The following is a 22,442-nucleotide window of genomic DNA, read 5'->3' on the forward strand; positions in this document are numbered from 1 at the left end:
CAAGGTCCCACAGATAATTTAAGTGTTGCGGCATTTCAGGCATGTTGAGTAAAACATAATTGACAATTAATTTATGTGTGGAAAATAGGTTTACATTTGCTTAAAAGAAAATAAATTAAAGACAAATTTAAAAAAATAAATGGCTAGACTGTCCTATCCAATTTCTACATTTTTTGAACGGGATTAAGCGAATTTTAGATACACACTCGCATGATTTTCTGTAATCTGTCATTTTCACTCCTCATTTCACGTTCACGTAAAACATCTGAAAAGGTTAACAGCTCCGTGCGCGCAACCAATAGTTCGAGGGGGAGGTCAACTGCTAGTTGTGGATAAACCCGCACGTGTCAGGGCACCCTTACCCAGCAGCAGCTAGGAAGGTTGTGAGACGTAGAAAGCGAATCTAGTAAATACATTTCTAAATGGCTGGGTCTCAGTTTGAATCTTTGGAGAAGACATTGGAAAAATATATCCCTCCCGATGAGTTGAAAAACGTTAGGCGGATATTATTCGGGAATGACACGAAGTAAGTAGCATGCAAGGAGACTAATGCAAGTCACAAATCGGCTCTTGTATTTCTTATACTAGCCTACATGTCCCAGGGTACAATACGATAGTTGTTATTGTATTACGAATAATAAATAATTTGCGCAGTAATTTTGGTGCAATTACAAACCTGAACTTGACATATGCCTATGGAAAATTCAGTCAGAGGCTTCAAGAAATTCAGACGAATAGATTTCTTACCCATTTAAGCCGTAGGGTAACTAAAGTTGCCGAAGTCCCTACGACTCTTTTTTTAAGTGTGCAAATGATTGTATGTAAGAAAAATCTGGACATTAATAGGTTAATGTAAACCTTATACCTGTTTGGTGACTTGTGAAGAAAATGTCAAAATGGAGAGAAACCATTTTGTTAAACTACAAAACTGTGTTAGGCTATACTGTGGACTTTGGTCGGCGCGGATTGAACCGTATACTCCAACTCTATATCAACATCAGGGCTATGGTATGGCAATAGTATTTTCACCCACAGTGTGCATTGTGTAGTGGATGTCGCGCACTGTCTTTCAGTGATCAATTGAAAATAACCTCTTCGCCATTAAAATAATCTGAATTTAAATGTTTTTTATTTCTTGTACCTCGACTGGATGAGTGACTAAGAGTAGTTAATAGGTGTTTTCTCATTTATAACTTAGAAAGTCAAATTGGGGCCTAATTGGATCCACCATAAAACAAACTAGCAAACAAACAAATAAATAAAAGTAAATATAAAAAACTTTTATTTGTGGCAAATTATGGCTTTTAAAATGTTGTGATTGAATATCTACATCAGCGGCGCTCAGTATCTTGCGGGCCACAGGGTCTTCTGGTATTTGCTCCAACCATGCACAACACCTCCCAATTTCACTAATTATTTTACCTCCTTGGTTCAGGAAGTAAGTTCATTTGTGAAATGCATGTGATGTAATGCATGTATGGAGCAAATACCTGCAGACACTGTGGCCTGCAGGAGTAGTGCTGGTCTGCATGCTATGCAGTCACATTTATAGCCCTTCTGTATTTGCGTGAGAATGGTTAAAAATGAAAGCTAGTGTCCATCTCCATTTTACTGATGAATAAATCCACCTATATTGTGCGCATGGCTTTAGTTCACTGTATGCAATTATTTTTTAGGTTGTGTACTTAATTATCTGTGCTGACTAGCTTGCATGAATGTTGTATGTGCTCACTGGAAGATATGAGATTCTCTGTCTCAGTGGGACTTCCTTTATTTTTATTTTTAAATGGTAGGGAGCTGGAGCTGTCGAAGTCTGCTGTAGACGCTGCCTTGGAGCGGGACTTCGAACTCAAGGGGTGCATTTTTGAGGCTGGCCGCGAACAACTCAGGCAGCCGCGTGTTGTCCGTGTTGGGCTTATCCAGAATGCCATCGTCCTGCCCACCGACGCCCCCATCATGGAGCAGGTAAACTTCGCAACATGGCCTCTGGGGGAGTCTGGCGACGGCGCTCCCTGTGAAAGTAAGATGGTGGAAAACCTCCTCCTGTAGACTGCAGTAATGGAATGAGTGGGACTTGTGGGGACTGTGGGCTAATTACTAAGTTACCTGGGAAAGTTTAGGGTTGATACTTTTGGAGCTCACATTATACATATTATGGTGTATTTGTGACAGTATTTGTGAATGATTGACCGCTGGCTGAATGATTACATTTTCTGTTCAGAATGGGTCCACAGACTCCAGAGTCCACTGGAAACTAGCTTCAGGTCTTGTCTATAATTCTCTGCATCTTGTAATTCTGGCCATTTGTCCCAGTGGAAAGCACAGGATAGAGGAACTGTGAATAACCCTTTTTTAATATCCCCTGCTTAAATGTGGGGGCTAAAACTTTTGAGGTGCTGTTTGAAAGACACTCAAATTTGTGCATATAATGTGATACCAAATAGATTTTGTCCTACCAAGCTGAAAAAAGAATACTGCAGTTCCACCTGCTTCCTTAAGTGAACTATACAAAAATATGAACCCTTTTCTCTCCTATTGTGTATGAGAGAGAAAAACCTGAGTTTGAGTTTCATAAACATCATAGGCATTGTGAACTACTGAATACCAAGGACAAGAGGACTTTTTATTGTTCTGATAAAAGGAAAAGTGTATTAAAGGCATGAATAAAATAAAAAAAATGGAGAAGAGGAGCAGTATGCTCATTCTTTGTGGAATGAAATGCATTTCATACAGTGTGGTATTTTGTGCTCAGAATTGTGCATGTTCCAGACAAACTGTTAGGTAACATGTTCCCTGCACAAACCATTACATAACAGTTTTCCAAGGGCATATTTCATGATTGCAATATGGAAATTGGAGCCCTGCAAACTTATTATTCCCATCACCCCCACAATAACCCCTAACCATTGCCTGTGGGCTGTTGCGTGAAACGGCTGGTTTTTATAGTCTATCCTAATAGTGGATGTGTTTCATCCTGAAAGAGACACGGTTCTCTGCTGAGAAAATGATCATATTTGGATATGTGACAATTGGATGAGTGTGTGTACTAAAAGAAAGTGTCCGAAGATGTCCAGTATTTAACATAAAACCACACAAAGCCTACCATTGGGGCGTCTTGTAAGGTACGCATATGTAAAATTATGTATTATTGGCCATTGTACCCCAATAAATGTATTCATGTAACTGGTGATTCAGTTAACTTGATGAGGTTGTGCCGTTGAAATGCCCTTATATCGCCATGTACTGCATCACTTCTATTAGCTTTGGCAAATTATTGAAGGGATAATAATTACAGTACAGTATGTGCCTTTTCAAAGAACTAGCCATTTCCAGAGGAAATAGTAGGCTACAGCATAGCATCTCTAAAAATCATTCTCCTCAGGGAAAATGCAGCTTGTTTCTTTGAGGCAAGTACTGAACCCAGTACCATTTTTTAGTGGTTCAATGTTGAGTAATATTCTGTACCCAGTGAGTTATCACGACATTTGTTTGCTTTCTTCACTTTCATAGTACCGACGCATTAGAGCATGTGAAGGCCATTATTGGTGTTTTCAGCATATTTGTCACACTGAGTGGTTTCCGATCTTTAGACAAAATGTAATACTGGAGAAACTGAGTAAACACAAAACACATTGTTTTAATTATTTCACTTATTTCATGAAAAAGTTATCAATCACCATATCTCCCATGTGAAACGCCCTGTTGAATCTAAACCTCACTCATATTGAACCTCTGAACTCTCCCCAAAATTTCAAGAAGCACATTATGCCACAATCAAAGGAAATTTGGGAAGAGATGAGAAAAACAGTTGTTGACATGTGTCAGTCTGGAAAGGATTACAAAGCAATTTCTAAGGCTCTGGGACTCCACCAAACCACAGTCAGAGCCATTATCTCCAAATGGAGCACACTTGGAACACTGGTAAAATCTTCCCTAGAGTGGCTGGCCTGCCAAAATTTCTCCAAGGGCGCTGCAGCAACTCATCCAGGAAGTCACAAAAGATCCCAGAAAAACATCCTAATAACTGCAGGCCGCTCTAGACTCAGCTATGGTCAGCATTCTCAACTCTACAATAAGAGACAGTGGGATTCATGGGAGAGTAGCAAGGCAAAAACCACTGCTCTGTACAAAGAAATTTGAATGTCCAGTCATCTGTCTGTGAGCTGACGCTGAAGCGGAATTGGGTTAAGCAGCAAGACAGTGATCCAAAACACCAAAGCAAGTCCACATCTGACTGGCTGAGAAGAAACAATTAAAGTTTTGGAGTGGCCTAGTGAACGTCCTGACTTGAACCCAATAGAGATGCTGTGGCAGGACCTCGAACAAACAGTTCATCCTTGAAAACCAACCATTTTGTCTGAATTAAAGCAGTTATGTAAAGAAGAGTGGGCTAAAATTCTTCCACAGCGATATGAAAGACATATTAAATTATAGGAAGCATTTGGTTGCAGTTATTGCTGCTAAAGGTGGTGCAACTAGTTATTAAGTTTAAGGGAGCAATTACATTTTCACCTGGGTGATATGGGTGTTTGATAACTTTTTCATGAAATAAATGAAATCATTTTTGAAATGTGTTTTGTATTTACTCAGGTTCGTACATTCTGTAATAGTACATTCTGTCTAAAGAGCTGAAACAATTCAGTGTGACAAATATGCAATAATAGAGTAAATCAGAAAGGGGCAAATACATTTTCATGGCACCGTGGAAGGTAATCTCTCCCTTGAACATATGTACAGTACTTTAGTAGTCAGGGTGCAGAGTACAGATGACTCACACTGTGGCTTTATCCTCTGCAGATCACTGCCCTGCACAGAAGGGTGGGCGAGATGGTGGAGGTGGCCGCCATGTGTGGGGTGAACATCGTCTGCTTCCAAGAGGCTTGGAGTGAGTGCCCACTCCAGCACACTCAGATCAGCACGTCATCAATAAAATTAAACTTAGCATTGTACCATTTACAGTCAGACTCTTGCAGAACCCTTTTTCGCTGGGTGTTTTCCAGGGGAATACAACAACAAATAATTCAATTTTTACTGGAAAATGATATCCCTCTTCTTAAATTATCGGAAAACTGATCGCAGTGTTGAAAATGACAAAATGGTGAGAATGTTAACGCACTGACCAAAAAAACATTGAGTAAAAAAAAAAAAAAAGCATCAAGGAGATATGTAATGCCATATAATGCAACGCACTGGACATTCAAGTAGTTGCTGTAAAATCAGAAAAAAGGAAGTGGCACACACTAAATGCTCTCATAATGCCCTCGTCAGGGTCACAGATATGAGGTAAACCAGAAAAAGACATCCTTGAAATTAGTGGAATAAACAACAGGTGTGTGTACATGTGTATTCATACCTTATAATATATATTTTATTTATTTACAACACATTACTATACCCTAATTAAATCAATACATACCTGAAAACCACAGTTATAAATGTACAAAGCTGAAAAAACTGATTTCATATAAAAATCAACATTCAGTCCATTAGGAGCCAGTGACTGACAATACCCAAAAAGCCTCCCTCTGCAGCAAAAGAGTGTTTACATCACCTCCTCTCCTCAAGAAGGTAACATGCTCAAGTCCTGTGTACTTAAGGGAGGGGAGAGAGTGATTAGCCTCAACAAAATGTGCAGCTATGGGGTAGTTGAGATTGCAGCATCCAGTGGCACTTCAGTGCTCAGCAATCCATAATTTCAGTTGTCTCCTTATTTTGCCCCCACGTGTTTTACTACAGGGGCAAGAAATGAAATATATGACATGTAGTTTTGCAAGAGATTTTAGCCCGTAATAGGAAATTTCTTTCCCGACTGGATGTCTAAAATATTGGCATTTTGTTGTGCTGTTGCACTGTGCACACGCACTGCATTTGTACTTTCCTTTGGGTATAGATGTGAGAAATGTCTGGGTAGGAGAAGTCTGATTTAACTTGGACATTCCCAATATTTTTTACTTCTTTAAAAACCACAGTAGGGAATTACAGAAATTCCTTTAAGGAATGTGGTCTTGGCTTCTCAAAATGGACAGGGACATGCCATTTCAGTTACTTTCTGTTATTTTCAGCTACAGTCATTAAGCTCGGTCAATTCAGGGTCCAAATGGATAGAGGCTGGTTGAGAGTGTCCTTCACTTCATAGTGAACTTTCTGGAGTTGCACTCTCCTACTATAGTGATTTATACCGCTTGAATTATTATTTTTTATTTATTAATTTTTTTACAACAAATGTCTCCAGACGTTTTGTAGAAGTGCTACTACTGACCTTAAGTAACCTGTGATTGTATGCCCATCTTTTCAGTCGGATGTGCATATGGAAACGTTTGTTTGGAGAATGCTGTTTTTCATACACATTGCCCTGGGTATGCACAGAAACAGTCTTTTTATCTCCGCAAGTGGTCACCGACACATCAGCACAGCAGGCCGGATCCATTCTCTTGTTTGATTAGGCTTGCCGATGACATTTTGAGTGTGTTATGATGAAAGAATGGTCCCGTGCTCTGGCTATCTACTTCATCAAGCCCCATTCCTTCCCTACTGCAACCAACCTTGCCGCTCCTGTTAAACAGATCAACACGCAGCCACTTCAGTCAGTTTTTATCGTGACGTTCTGTGAGGATTTTTCACTAACCCAATTGCATTCAATGTAAAACAATATTTGAAGATAGTGAAAAGACATTAAACCACTATTAAGCAGGCGCTCTGCTTGGGAATGCCTTAATATATACCTGAAGTTAAAAATGAGAAATTATAACGGTAGACAAAATCATACATGCTTATCAGTAAAACTTTATGCATTATTATCCTAAAATACTATGTTGCATAAGTGCAAACTAATCATGAAATACTTTACACTGTGCAGTAACTATTACATTGACTAAGTAACATAATAATGGATCTCTGCATGTCAGATATGGTTTGATTACGAGAGGATTCCGAGTTATTACACTTTAAGTAAAAAGTATTTAGGGAGACATAAAAGAATATTGTGCAATGTTGGTTTTCTTTTAGATAAACCAGGACGACTGAAACTCTCAAGTATTACTGGAGACATTGTGTTGCTTCAGCTAAGTTCTGTGTACTCCTTGGCACTTTCAGCTGCAAAAAAAATTATTCCAAGTATCTTTCCAGTTAAGGATTGGCTGACTGTCATCAGACAAGGTTCAGGCCATGGAGGTTCAGGCATGGCTGACTAGAAGATGTCTGTCCTGCTCTGTAGATGGCTTTAGAGGTGGTTCTTTGCTGTCCACAGCTATGCCCTTTGCCTTCTGCACCCGGGAGAAGATGCCGTGGACAGAGTTTGCTGAGTCTGCTGAAGAGGGACCCACTACTCGCTTCTGCCAAGAGGTGAGAGTACAGGGTTCGCCAGGTCATGTTTCATAAAGCACAAAGGTGTGTAAAAGTACACTACGGCTGGTCTTGCCCAATTGTTTTTGCAGAGGAAAGGAAATGTTTTCACGTCAATATCCTGTGGCCCGGATCTAAGAATTTACACTGGACTCTTGCTAGGGTGATTGATTGCAGACTGTTTTATTTGATGTGGGCCTGATTACTGTGCATTAAGAGCCAAAATCTGGGTGTGCCGAACTACCCTTGCATGGACGCTGTGTCAGAAGCACAATTTCACCTGCCCTCTGTCTTTGGGTGTAGCTGGCAAAGAAATACAACATGGTGGTGGTGTCGCCAATCCTGGAGCGGGACGAGGTCCACGGAGACACTCTTTGGAACACGGCAGTCGTGGTCTCGAACTCTGGGGCCGTCCTGGGCAAAACCCGCAAGAACCACATCCCTCGTGTGGGTGACTTCAATGAGGTTGGTGCGGCCTTGATGCTTTACTGACGGTTATTCAGTTGTTTCAGAGCCCACAGAGCATTCGTTCGTATTCACTTTTTGGGCAACAGTGGAAATGAGTGACTTCCAGCTGATTGCATTAGCCTGGATTTTGCTGTTATCTACTGTAAACCGCATCTTCATTCCCTGAGCAGGCACTGTGCGAAGCAAAAACAGAACAGCAACAGACAAATAAGCAACTGTACAGCCCCCGTGTGCAAGACCTTTCACACACACTAAGGCAAATTTTTTTTTATTGAATCCAGGCCTTGGAGAAAGGTTTGAAGACGGCCTTTTCATTCTAAGCTCTTTTGCATGAAACCCTCAGGTTTTGGACAGCTTTCAGTGCTGTATGGACAGAATGTGTCGCATCGCCTTGTGGCAGAGAGCAGAGAACCGCTGAGTACCGCAGGTCACTCTCAGCTGGATCCATTGATTGGTCTAGTGCTGATCTGTGCTTGTGATACCTTGAGATAAATACACTGTGCGGGAACAGACGCACGCTCGCCACCTTTCCAGGAAAACCAGGCCTGATGTGGTGCGTGGACTTAAAGAGACAGCCCCAGCAGTGACGGTGGCGGCAGGAGGAAAGGCGCTATTTTCGTACAGATTCAGCAGGTTAATGAGACGGCTGTGACATTTCCACTAATGCTGTCACAGTCAGGATTTATTAAGCTTGGGACAATAAGTCGCTTTCCTTGCTAGTTGCTTCTTGCCTTCTCCCAGGGAGTATGCTGTGTTGATGCTAATTACTATGACATCTAAAAGCTCCCACCTTTAAATTAATTGTAGACATGGTCTCCTGAATGAAATTTGATTTGGGGGCCTGGCCATGGTGCTGTTCCTGTAAATGCACACTCTTCTAACAGTTAGCCTCCAGCTATGGTCTGTAAGCTGTCTTCTCTCTCCCCACTCCATAGTTTGTAAGATCAAATGCCCTTTCATTTCGGGAAGATCAATGGTAAGAATTGTACTGTTGTCAGCACATTTTACACCCTGAAAGTGCTTCAGTTGATCATCTCCGCACACCCCATGCACAGTCATAAATCCATATATGAACATTTTGTGGTACAGTATGTTGTGGGCCTAAAGAGGAATCTGACCTTTAATCATCTTTCCAGAAGTAAGCACAGACTTTTCCTTATAATATGTTCCAGTGATAAGACTTCTGTTTTGTCTTGGGTTCTGTTCTGAGCTGTGCCATTATCTTTGCTCTTGTATTACCATGAAAATCTTTAGAAAAACTTCAGTCCAGATTTAATGAACCTTATGTTTTTACTATTCCAGATCAGGAGTAAAGATGATTTATGGATAAAAATTGGTTTAAACAAAACCATTTTTTTCCCCAGGTGTTTACTAGTTAAAGAACTTTTAGCTGAACAAAGACCAGGGGTCCCATCATATAATTGTTTTCATTTTCTACTTTAACCCATTATGTATGATTTAAATAGTAAAAAGCTGTCTGTAAGGAAAAACAAAGTAATTACTGCAGTTCATTATCCTTATGGCTAAATGGTTTGTGGCTAAATTTTATTTGCCTTTCAGAGTAGCAAAGGATAACTTCAGTAAAACAGACAACAGAGACCCGACACCTTTGAACTGAGTTCAGTGATTACATCCTATAGAAAGTGTGTACAGACCACAGTATAATTCATGTCCTGTTCTTGCTGTTATTTTTTGATGTACAGTACATGGCTGTTATGTAAGTGCCCAAATTTGAAAACAATGGAAGCCCACAGTGTACATGATATAATGTTCCATTCATTCACGGAATAATCCGCAGTCATATTTATGAATTACTGCGTAATCACCCTTTAAAAACAGCTGAGAATGAAGACATCTGGTTCGCTCTGTTTGAGAGACAGACATAAGAACTGTGTATTAATGAGCTGTTTCTAAAACAATGGGAAAAGGCCCTATTGATGCCCTGGTACCGCCCATTTCGTTATAAATATATTTGTTTCAGGCTTCAGCCTAACTAAACATGACAAATCCATGATGCCCTGTTCTCAGCCTCAAAACATTTATTCATGGGCTCATATAATTGCAAGGCTGTGTCCCAGGCCACGGTACACCAGTTATTACAGAGTGTCCTGGTGAAAAATTGACCTATATTGGCTGGATTGACAAAAGCAGTTGTAGTATGTATGTAATGATCCATTATTTGAACACCGCTTCTAAATATACTCCACTCGTATTTGTCCTGCTGTCATGAAAATTAATAGGTTTAAAAAACGATAAATGTTTTAATAAATAGCGCTCATTACCTGGGTAACAGTATTCTTGTGATTGGCACAAGAAAGGCTTGACGTGTTAATACGATGCTCATGATAGCACATGTAGTCGATCTATCAAAACATAGCAATTGTCTTAAGTATAATATCAAGACATTAGACATTTCCTAGCGGATGCTTATAGATGTTTAACGCATACCTAATATACATTCCATCTCTTCATTGATTACTGTGACCACGTTGGCAGTGGCTGTAGTAACTGTTTATGACTTGGGCCTGGATGCTTCACCTTGAATATGCACCACTGAGAAATGGACAAGCTCCTCAGCTTGGGCAATGTTTCACTTTTACAGACAGACATTTATTTCCTCCCTATCAGCTCCAGCACCATTTTTAGAGCTGCTGGCTTTTTAGTGATTATCCTTCAGGTGCCAACGATGGCAAACTGCTGTTTACCCTGAATAATTTTCCTTCAGGCAAGTAAGATAACATAGGGCTTTTATTTGTTAGAGTCTCTCAAGAAATAGAGCATTTATACAAATACATTATTTCTATATAACTGTAATGTGTTTTCTTGATTACTTGATAAATGTAACAATTCATTTAGTTTTCTCTTCTCATACGATGTTAAGTTAAAATGGCTAATAGCAAAAAGGACAGAACAGAAGCATCAGTCTTAATTATTCCTAAAGATGGATGGAGGTTATAACGTATCGGGACACTGATATTTAGCCCCTCCCATGTTAACTGTACAAACCCTGTGGTAAAGGTGTGCTCTGCCTCATCTCCCCCGAAAAACAGTCCACATACTACATGGAGGGCAACACCGGTCACCGGGTGTTCCATACGCAGTTCGGGAAGATCGCCGTAAACATCTGCTACGGGCGCCATCACCCCCTGAACTGGTTCATGTACAGCATGAATGGAGCAGAGATCATCTTCAATCCCTCCGCAACAGTGGGGGAGCTGAGGTGGGGGAGATAGCTGCAGCACTTGTGAGTAATGTTGCCTTGACAGTGCTCATTTTGGGTACATAACCTGCTGCCTTTCAGTACTTTTGTGGAGGCAAGCAACCTGAATTTAGTGAAAGAAGATGGTTTATATAATTAGTTAATTAGTTTATTGTAATATAACGTTATCCATCGTCAAAGTAACCCGTGTGTTTACCATTTTAATTGAATTTAGTCATTCTGGGTACACAGTTTGTTTTTCCTCCTGATTTTTTATTTCCCCAAAAAATAGAATTGACAGTTTGACAGTTGTGCCGTTGGAGTCTGCTGTCCTGCCCACAGCTAAGCAAGGAACACTGCAGCTGAAAAACGCACGTGACCCAGTGACTGTTCTCCAGAGGTTCAGGCCACTCAGTACTACTGTAGCCTATGCCAGGTGGAGGAGAGTCAGATCTTTCACTGGTTAAATGGTATACTGTAGGCACCTGGTATGTAGCTGGGAAGAGCCAATGCAGTGTTCAACCAACCTTACTTCAACCTTAGTAGGGTAAGACTGAATTTGTAACACTGCTTCAGGCTGCTTGTCATAGTCAACAAAAGGCATAGCTTGGGATCGCACTTGCAGGTGGGCTCTGCTGCTTTTCCTGACTGACCCGTTCTCCAGTCCCGGTTGCCATCTATTTTACTTGTGTGTGTCAAGTGGAACTGAATCTACAGCATGGCTAATTGTGATCATGTGTGGTTGATTTGCAGTGAACCCATGTGGCCTATTGAGGCGAGGAACGCAGCCATTGCCAACCACTGCTTCACCTGTGCAATCAATCGAGTTGGCACGGTGGGTAAGCCTTTTCATACCGACGTCTGGTCCAGGACCAAACTGACCATTTCCACAGAGCACTGTTTCCATCTTCCCCACTGTCCTGTCACATGGTCCTCCTCATACTGAGCCTCCAAGGACCACAAATATGTGTTACTATGCATCTGGGAAACTCATTTTAATATGAAGGCAACTTTGTGATTGTCCCACGTCTCACTGTCCCACCCATGAATGGACGCAAAGGGTGGCCCTGTGAGAAATTACAACACAGGGAAAATGTTTTCTTAGACTGAGTATCTATATAAACCTTTCAAAGGGTTACTGAGTGGATGAACTTAGTGGGAACATTTTGATAGATATAAACACAAACCAAACAATTAGGTTAACATGGTGGATGTATGTATGTTGAAGGGCCAAAACCTTTCAGCTTTATTGATTAACAAAATATTGATTAACCTTAACTAAGCACCATTTGGATCAAAAAAGAGCTAAAAAATGTTAAGCACACAAAGGCTTGACCCATTACAAGATTTGCTTAGTTTTGTTTAGTCTAATCTAGTTAGTTTCCTCCATGTTCTAGTGTAGCACACCGGCAGTGATTCGGCTGTTACAGATCTAAATATGAATTGTGAAAAGGTGCAAAATAAAACCAACAAGGTGAATACAAAGAAGCAGTTGAGAAAACAAAGTGTGCATTTTCTTCACTCCACCTACTGCATGAAGAAAATGATTCCAAGTCTAATGTGTTTGCAGTGGGCACATCCCCTTGGCACAGTACAGTACGTACTGTGGTCAATCTGAAAAGAGTGGTCTCAGCCTTCCAAGTGAGCCTAGATGCAGTTCATTATGATTGAGAATGCAATATCACCTGGCTACAGGAAAAAAACGAGAAATATGTATTATAAGCTGAAGGCAGATGTTGTCACCTTCTAGATAGAATTAGTAGTAGAATTATTTATTATGTTTAATACCCATGTTCCTCGGTGCTACAGAAAACAAATAAAACCATTTAAGCAAACACTGAAGATTTTACCTCACACACACGACTTGATTTTATCATTTTAAATGAAAAATTTTGTTATAACTATTGTGTGAAATAAGGTGTGTTTATGTGTTGTGCAGAAGAGTTGCAATAGAGAATTTTTGAATACAGATATATAATCAGATTCTGACTGATTTTACCTGTCGGTCTGCTTTTACTTGGAACAGCATCAGGGCGTGCTTTCTCCTACGCCTTCTGGTAGCAGCACACCTTTGTTGAGGACTGTAGTGTAAGCCAATACATTGTAAATTGCTTGCAGTCTTGACAGTCACGCATTCCTTAAATGGTAATCCTCCTTAATTGGTAAGAATGTCAAATAAAAATTCAAAATCATACTAGCACAACAAGTAATTAATTCTCCACCATTGTCCCTGGATTAATCACAAATTGCTCTTTTGTTGTGAGTTTAAATAACAGTTGACAGTTGACAGCATGACTTTTGTCTACAAATTATGTTTGGGCAATGGGAAACCTATGAACCCAGTATAAAATGCAACAAACTAAAAGCGTAAGTCTGATTTGTATCAAAGCAAAACAATTATAGCACGCCAAGCAGCAGTGCTACACTCAACGCTGCCCTCTACAGGAGTTTTTATTTCACAGTCTGCCGCCTTGCCCCAATTTAAGTGACGCTTCAAAGTCAATTATGTATGCAGAAAAGTATGATTATGGCAACAGTGGGTGCAAAGAATTGTGTGACTTATGAATTTCTTTCTTTTATACAATTTTCCACATCTAGGAACATTTCAAGAATGAGTTCACCTCTGCAGATGGAAAGAAAGGTGAGAATTCCCCTGATGCTGTCAAATACTCTATATAGCTAAAAGTATGTGAACACCTGACATTCAACATCCCATCCAAAATTATGGGCATTAATATGGAGTTGGTCCACCCTTTTCTGCTGTAACAACCTCCATTCTTTTGGGAAGGCTTTATACAAGATGTTGGAGCTTTGCTGTAGGGATTTGTTTCCATTCAGCCAGGAGAGAATTAGTGAGGTCGATAGATTGTGTTGAGGTCAGGTTTCTGTGCAGGCCAGTGAAATTCTTGCACACAGTTCTCAACAAAACTATTTCTATATGGATCTCGCTGTGTGCCCAGGGGCACTGTCGTGCTGAAACAGGAAAGGGCCTTCCCCAAAATGTTGGGCAAGCATTCATTTAGAATCTGATTGTATGCTATAGATTTGCCTTCATTGGAACTAAGGGGCCTAGCCCAAACCATGAAAAACAAATGTCCAGATACTTTTGGTCATATAGTGTAGCTCATGTGAAAGACAGTCAACATAATACTCTGGGTGTATCTGAATATATTAAGACCAGGAGCAGTAGAAAACCAGTATTAGGAATAAAATAGTTAATTATAGAAAACTATCAGTTATTATATTTCGTTCTGAATAAATATCCACTGCAATATACAAACTTCCATGTGTATTGAACAGCTCTGCTCATCCTGAAGAAATTCAGGATGAGCACGGTACCTTCACAAAGGGTACAATGGGCAACCTTGAGAATCCAACAAAGTTCAAATCTTTAACCACACTGCCCTCTGCCTACATTTTATTTATATGTCATCCAGTACTTAGCTACAATTTAATGCTTGGAAGGAAGAGCCTGACATTTTCACTGGCCACACAACCCAGTGAATTCTCTACCCAGTGTAATCCCCTAGGTCATCACAGCAAATGAGAATTGAATTTTCAATTTACCTACCTACCTAGAAAGTAAAGGAAATATAGGCAGCAGGTGGCTCCAACCTCTGATGAAGGAACAAAGGCCCCTAAGCACAGCCTCCTGAGAGCGGACCTGGCTTCCACCCAGACCGCGATTAGTGTCAATTATCGAGAACATCATGTTTGTCTGTCCGCTGTTCACTTATTAATGATGCCTTAGCATCTGAACCCTGCTCCACCGCACACCGCCACACCCATAATGACCGTGACAACAGTGAACACAGCTGTTGAAAACTAGCATGGTGCTAACCTCACAGAGCTCATTATCATTGCATAAGGTGGTGAGCAGAGCATGCAGCCTTTGGCTATAGAATTACACAGGCTTGAATCCAATGCACCACATGAGGATGAAGGGAAGTGCTCACTGATAAAAAATACAATTCAGATGCATTTATGGCAGAGGTGCATGGAACAGAAAATGCACCTTTATTTGTAACTTCACCAAAACGAGCTGTTCAGTACCCATATCATTTCCACATTTAGTGCAAAGTATTTCAATGAGTAAAACTCCCCCCCCCCCCCCACACACACACACAAATGAGTTTGCTTATACATTTACTTTTAAATCAAAATTAGAGGACAAGAGTTACTGGAAAATTAATCTTCTAATCTTCCTGCTTTGTGGAAGTGTTGTTGGCCACTTGTGACTGTAGGGTTCTTTTTCACCTCTTGTAGCTCACAAGGACTTTGGCCACTTTTATGGCTCCAGCTATGTGGCTGCACCGGACGGAAGTCGCTCCCCAGGCCTCTCCAGAACCCGCGATGGGCTCCTAGTGGCTGAGCTGGACCTGAACCTTAATCGGCAGATCAACGACAAGTGGGCTTTCAAGGTGAGACAGTTACTCGATTCCTCCATCCAGATTTTTTCTGTCATCATATTTGTTACACGAGATTTGGAGGCTGGCATATACCTCAAGATTAGTGAGAAGAAAGGAGGAGAAGTGCCCTTAAACTGCTTGTGGTGTACACATAATTGGTTTCATACAATAACCATAAAGGGATGAGGGTCCATCGTGTTGGTCCCATCCTTCCCATTCTGCTCGAGTCTCATCAGCTGGTATAATTGTGGAAAACGTCTCCAAATTCTCAGCAATCTTTAATGGGTGACATTAGATGAATTAAGGGCAGCAGACTTGAACACCAACCTGGATAAATTGCAGTTTGGAGGAAGCCATCTTGGCTCTGGCTCCAGGTACCTTGAAGCATGTTCTCTGTGCATTGTCTTTGCAGATGACTGGAAGGTATGATGCATATGCACAGGCGCTCGCTGAAGCAGTTCAGGATGACTTCAAACCAAATATTGTAAAGGAATAACTGTTCATCACTGCTCTTAGCACAGTAATGGTGCCTGAATGGACCTCGAATGAGACAACCAGGTGTGTGTATGCCTGAGAATAAGATTAGCTGTGAAATTGCACAATGTTTTCCTTAAAGTGGGGGGGGGGGATTAGAAGATGTTTTTAAGTATAAACTCCAAGTTATGGATGCCAATAAAAAGAAAAAAAACCTGCATTTCTCCAACCATATGAAAATTCTAAGATTTAATGGAGGACTTAAGAATCTGGTGATACTGCCACTTGCTCTCATCTAAAGAAATACTGAACATATTGAGGTGCTGGTCATATTTAATCCATTTAAACATTTTTATTTGTCTGAACTTGCTTGCAGCCATAGGATTTTTCCAATTCTGAAATTCCTGGATTCTTTTTAATCATTTTTTATTGAATGCAAACAAGAGAAAAAAATATACGTTCTCCCAAAATAAAATTTTGGCATTGCTTATGATAAGCCCCTAATACGTCACCCTTCCGCCCCAAATAAATAAATACTCAGCCAAAGCAATGTACATAACATACTTTCCTTTATTGATAACATAAATGTAATATATTTCATAAAAATAAAGTTTGCCATTTTAAAATATCCCTCATGTGCTTAACAAAAAAATGCACAAGCAGGAATTATTGGAAACTAATTATACCCCTAGATTCTGATGGGGAACATCTCCATTAAATATTGGATGACACTCAGTTATGGATGGCATTAAAAAGAAAATGTAGTGCAATACCTTTACCCTTGAGATATCATTTCTTATAACAACTAGCACCGTACACATTATGAAATTTTCAACATGATTTTTTTAAAGAGGGTCCTGATGGTTAAAGGGGTTTAACAGCAGTAGCATTCTTACTCATCTTAAATTCTGAAGGTTGGATATACATTTTGAATGTGGACTGAACCAGTTCAAATCGCAAGGCTTCAATGGATTTTAGATGACATACAAGCAGTCTCTGCTAATGGGTTAGCCTTCACAGCATGGGAGAAAGCAATGCAGGGTACTAGAGAAGCTTCCACAGCTGGACTGACCTTAGTCAGGCACCCTGGTTTGAGTTGATACCACCAGAGTACCACAAGTTACCTTCCCAACTTTCAGATGTTGTAATACTGAAAATTTTGAGTCTCAACCCCAGCAAATATCTGCACACCAACACTTGGTTTAATCTAAATACATGTGAGCAAACAGCAGAATTAATGGTTACATTTTATATTGACACACATTTGGCAGTGTGTATCCATTACATTTGAGTTTTAAATACCTCAACAGCAAGAATATTATAATAGGGTTTGTGACACTGCTTAATGAAGGTCTTCAGAATTGAGTCATGCTTAGCTATTGTCATGGAGAATTTGTGAAGAATGCAGCTATTCTTGTTCACAAATTCTGTTTGGCAATTCTGAATTTCAGGGCCCCTGTTTAGTAAAATAATTCTGCACACAAATGAGTTGAAATATGTTGGTGGTAAATAAGAAAAAAAGTGTCTGACTGGCCGGAAGTTGTATTTACTTGTCAGGCTTAATGAAATGTTTACTGGTATTCAATCCTAGGTAATTGTGAAGTTGGTGGCTACATTCAGTACTGCAGACAGACCATAGGTGGGAGATTACAACGTTTCTAGTTAAAGGGTCATGCGTTTAAAATCCCATGTTGGGGACCTACTGAGTCAATTACAGTGTGCTTATTTTAACCTCTACAACACAGATCTGTATTATAACTGGAACAGATAATCCTTATTTCTCAGCTTCGGATAGCTGTTCCAGTTGTTCTGCAGTTCTGTGGTCTAGAGGTTAAATCTCCAGCTAAGCACACTGCAATTGACCCACTGAGTTTTCACATTTTGGTTTCAGTTGAGCCCTCAAATAATTGGATTTGACTGGGCTGTTAACTGAAAACTTTTAAATGTTTTAATTTTTTGTTTGAAGGGAGTACAATTGTTCAACACATTTTAACAGTTAAATTCAATGCTGCGGTCTCAATTGTGCGTAAATGGTTTGCAACTTGTTCTACGTTCCACTGGACAACTCTCTACTTAATGAGTAGAAGACCTGCCCATTAGGGACTTGTTTAATGGACTCAAGAATTAATAGAAATGACATTGATTAATTACATCTGAATACACACGTTTCCAACATCCTGTATCTGGAACAAAGAACTGACAGCTAATATGTATCGGTGGTGCGTCATGTCAGATCCAGATTAGTATACAAGCAACTGCTAAATCAAAGCCAATTAATTGAAATGTTAGCTGGTGCAAATAACAGCACACTCCATGTACTGTACCCCCAGGAATAGATCTGAGCAACACTTATTCTCAGCATCGCTCCTAATAATACCTGCATTGCTAAACCTTACGTTTGATAAACTGTAGAGCCTTGCATTTATCATACCAGCATGCCATTGCTAGTGACTAATTTCAGCTTTTATAAATCGACATATGAATAGTACTGAATTTTTTTAAGTGGAAAAAGCTAACATCAGTGACTGTAATAACCCTGTCCCTTTTCATTTACACAGTCACATTTGACATCTGGCACACAGGAATGGACCTCAGTGGTATATCTAGTTCTGGGCTTCTATTCTTACGGGTATAAAGGGTCCCATCTTTCCCTTTAATTAGACCCCAAGTCCAGCTATATTGCAAAGTAACATGCCCCTTTTTCCACGGTTACTCGGTCACCACAGGGTGAGGACTTTAAGAACAGTTCCTGAAGCACTGAAAAGAAACGGACTCCCTCTTTCCCCAATATTATTAGAATACTCCAAGTAAATACCAAAATGACTTAATGAATTTGTTTTTGAAAAATAAAAGCAGTGTATAGACAACCCATTTAAAAAAAAAAAATCAAAATCAAAATCTACTATTAATAAATAAAATCCTAGTGCTGCCCATTATGGGCAGTCCTCCAATGTACACCCTTATGTGCAAAACCACCACTCCGGGTCAGAAATCGCAAGGATCTACTGCAAAGAATGGACATAACACATCCTTGTTAGTCTTTCTAATGTCTACAAACCAGCCCACGCCATCTGCTTACTAAAGGTGAAGTAAATAATCACGCACTTCCTTGTTAACGAATAGTTTCAACAAAGTAAACATGTAGCAAATAAAAACCAAAACAATGGCAACAGTTCATCTTTTTTTCTACATTCAGTTCTTTTACAAAATAAATTCATTTAAATCTTTTCAAACAGTTATCCCTTAATTTGCTTAATTCAACATGGCTTGTACTGAGGGAAATGGGAGAGGTGAAAAATTGCACAGTGTCACATTCTTGGTACAGTCAGCCTTTTAAAATAAAAAACACCGCGCTTTCACAGTGAAGATGGCAAGACCTGACGCGGAGCTCCAGAGGCCTGCCCCCAAATCAGCTGTCCTTGTAGACGAAGAGAATGTCCTCATCTGTCCCATAGCTCATGCGGGCCTCCTCAAAATTACTGATGCTGGTGCAACACACCCCTGTTAAGCACAAATGCACCACACATGCACACACACACAAGAGGGTGAGAATACTGCATTTCAGACCTATGAATGGTTCTGGAGTACTCTGTCAGTAAAGTTAAACTGTGATACCACTAATCAGAAGAATGAAGCCCTGCACAAATGAGAGGTGAGAAGGGTCTGAGTGTAAAAATTGCTCTCAGTGTAAGTGTCACGGTGACATATTCATCCCCCGTGCCACTTGTATACGTTTCAGGCGGGAACTCACGGTCAGAGTAGGCGGGGTTGTTGTAGAAAATACAGCCGGTGCCGCGGTTGAAGCCACACACCACCACAAAGTGGCCTTGGTATTCGGGTTTCCTGCAGAAGCACTTCTGGCCCACAGGGAGGAAGCAGCAATACTTCACTGGTGTGGAGCAGAGTTCGCACACCAGCACTACGGCGTTGACCAGCACGATGGCCACATGGCCCTGAACCAAGTGGTTCTGAATTTCCTGGATGGTCACTGAGCTTTGGGGAAGGGGGATGTCACAGTGCAGTGCTTAATATCCATGCATTTACTCACTTGTTTATGACAATTTATTATCCCCTACCTTTAATTTCTTTGATTAACTTGGACTGCTCAAACACTGTTTTAAGCGAGCCTCATCTTTGCAAAACCCTCCAGCACTGAGAGTGTCGACTACCACATGCATCATCAGTAGCCTGGACCATACTCACTAAATGTGGACAACAAAAATCACAGTTGGCTGCAGGCTATATGAATACATCTTTTTCCCCTGCACGGGTTTCCTGTACTGTCAAGGGTGCCCTTTAATTGATAGGAAGGATATAGGCTAGAAATACATCTTATTCCTTCATAAAATAAGGTGTCATGAGAGAGAAGGAAAAATGTTTCATACCATTTCTTGACTACCACTCCTTTGCTCTCAGCTTTTAGAAAGAGTTCGTTGACTCTGTCCTCTTCGGTTTCAAAATGTTTTTTGTAGAATGACTAGATTTGAAAAGAGTGAGATGATGAGTGAGTCTGCGTTTCTCACATGATTGATATGATTTTTCCCCCCTTTCTATAAAACATTTGTTACAGAAATGTGCACTGCAGAAACCACCAATGAACATCCAACTAAAAATATGGTCACTTTTTGGAAGGTGAAACTGAAAGCCTTCTTTAAGCACAGTCCATCAAATATATAATTATCCCATATTCAGCCTATCTTAAGACAAACTGTACATTGTAAATCAAAGGAATGTACCCAGTAAAAGCACTCAAGTTTATGAGGCATATCATACTTTTTAGGTGCATGACATTTCACAAATTTATCAATAAAACAAAGCAAACATAAATGACTACTACAAATGACATCAAATTTTAGCGTGGCTACACAGACATTTCATTATTTATTTGCCAAACAGAAATTCTTACATAAATTTCATATGACAAATATAATGAAGCCATTCTAAAAAATACCTTGTTGAAGGGTATAACGAGTGTTGTTATAAAATTCATGCCTGAAACCTTAAAGTGACAGGTCTATTTAACACAATACTACAATTCTAGTCCAGAATATGTCCATAATCAGCTACTTTACCTGGTTCCTGAAGCCCTTGTCCACACCCAGCGTCTGAGTGCAGAACAGGTGTCTGACTCCAAGCTGGCACATGAGGTAGGCCAAGTCGATTGTCCACACACTCTCTGTCAGCTTTAGCTCCCAACAAGCACTCTGGAAGTCCTCTTCACTCACAGGGTGAAGGTACCTACAGAACACAATGAACCCATGCCCACTGTCTCCCAATACACAAGTCAGGTGGTACCATGATTACAATTAGCTATCCAAAACTAACAACATAAGCAAAAACAAATTCAAGGGCACAGAAAAATCAAACGCAAATATTTAACCAGTATTGAGAAAAACAAAATACCATTGTGTCCTTTTCCTAGCACCGTGGCAGTGCTGAATTGCCAAGATAGCGCTGAACCAGGTCCAAATAAGGAGTTCTAACAGACAGAAAATGAAGTTCATCCAGTCAGAGAACTGGACGAAACACTTACTTAAAAACCATTCGCGAACAAGCCAAGCCGCAGTCCCAGTGGTACAGCTGCCGGATGACAGGTACGTTTAACAGAACGACATCATCTGTCAAATTTAAAAAAATATGACCACAACGTTAGAATGAACAGCTCATGGATTTTGCAGAGGGGAAACAACCAGTTAAATCTTGAACAAATGACTTGACCCCTTCTGCAGTCCTCTGCTCGTACACGTTGCCATTTGAAGTCAACTCCTCGAGGAATACTGGTCGCCTATCCAGTGATTTGACGCAGACTTTAGTAACACAAGAACCAACCTTGTAAACATCTTCAGTCCAAAACCATCGACTAGTAGCCCTCCTCCATTCCCTCTCTTAAACCCTTGGGCAGGTTGTATGCACTCAGTTTAAGAACACTGCAGTAACGTTGATCATGTTAGATAGCCATTTATTCAGCATTGTGTGTCATTTCTGACTTCTAAGGCGAGAAGGAATCAGTAGCTAACACTAACAATTTGGTTAGCCAAAAATCTTGATAAATATTGCTAGCTAGCTACTTTGTTTTGTTTGAGCTGGTACTGGTAGTAGCTGAAAGTGCACTCTTGGATACATGTTAGTTAACACTGGCAATGTAACGTCGTAAATATTAAATATGTGACATACTTAGCTAGGTAGCAGCCAGCAATCAAGTTAGCTAGCTCGCAGGGGATACTGGTAATTTAGCTAACGATCAATTAGCAAGCTAACTGGGCTAAGGTTCGCTACATCCACTTCAAATCCAAGGCATCATATCAAGTTAGCTAGCGATCAAGCTAACGTTGAGTGACAACTAGCAACCAAATAGTCGTTGATGCAAATGCAATTGGTGTGTATTCCTACCTGTCATTCTGTTACGTTTTTATTTGTCGCTCGTTTAATGTAGATCAGCTGTCTTGTCCCCGTTAATCCCGTCGGGTACCTCATGAAGTCTTTGAGAGCCAAACGGCTACCAAGTCGGCTAGTAAACTAGCTAACTTACATTATCTGCCTATGTTGTTTGA

General features: G+C 40.3%; 2 protein-coding genes across 6 annotated transcripts; one reads left to right on the forward strand and one right to left on the reverse strand.

Moving 5' to 3' along the window:
- Positions 1 to 314: 314 nt before the first annotated feature.
- On the forward strand, positions 315 to 16,441 carry upb1 (ureidopropionase, beta). 2 transcript variants are annotated; one of them, XM_035380213.1, is made up of 10 exons: positions 315 to 526; positions 1,794 to 1,965; positions 4,798 to 4,885; positions 7,247 to 7,341; positions 7,645 to 7,806; positions 10,860 to 11,029; positions 11,762 to 11,843; positions 13,607 to 13,649; positions 15,275 to 15,429; positions 15,830 to 16,441. In XM_035380213.1, the coding sequence occupies exons 1-10, from the start codon at positions 423 to 425 to the stop codon at positions 15,911 to 15,913; spliced, it is 1,155 nt and encodes a 384-aa protein (XP_035236104.1). In that variant the 5' UTR covers positions 315 to 422; the 3' UTR covers positions 15,914 to 16,441. The 2 variants fall into 2 exon arrangements, with proteins under 2 accessions (XP_035236104.1, XP_035236103.1); XM_035380212.1 differs by having other exon boundaries at positions 316 to 526; positions 1,791 to 1,965.
- A 2-nt stretch (positions 16,442 to 16,443) lies between these two features.
- gucd1 (guanylyl cyclase domain containing 1) lies at positions 16,444 to 22,420 on the reverse strand. Of its 4 annotated transcripts, none has more exons than XM_035380215.1 (6): positions 22,282 to 22,420; positions 21,425 to 21,509; positions 20,964 to 21,129; positions 20,277 to 20,368; positions 19,643 to 19,884; positions 16,444 to 19,392 (listed from the first exon to the last, which is right to left on the reverse strand). In XM_035380215.1, exons 1-6 carry the CDS (start codon positions 22,286 to 22,288, stop codon positions 19,301 to 19,303), a joined length of 684 nt encoding a protein of 227 aa, XP_035236106.1. In that variant the 5' UTR covers positions 22,289 to 22,420; the 3' UTR covers positions 16,444 to 19,300. The 4 variants fall into 4 exon arrangements, with proteins under 4 accessions (XP_035236106.1, XP_035236105.1, XP_035236107.1 ...); XM_035380214.1 differs by having other exon boundaries at positions 20,964 to 21,156; XM_035380216.1 differs by lacking the exon at positions 22,282 to 22,420 and adding an exon at positions 21,721 to 22,261 and having other exon boundaries at positions 20,964 to 21,156.
- Positions 22,421 to 22,442: the final 22 nt, after the last annotated feature.

The sequence above is a fragment of the Anguilla anguilla genome, chromosome 10, assembly GCF_013347855.1.
Source record: "Anguilla anguilla isolate fAngAng1 chromosome 10, fAngAng1.pri, whole genome shotgun sequence".
Lineage (NCBI taxonomy): Eukaryota > Metazoa > Chordata > Actinopteri > Anguilliformes > Anguillidae > Anguilla > Anguilla anguilla.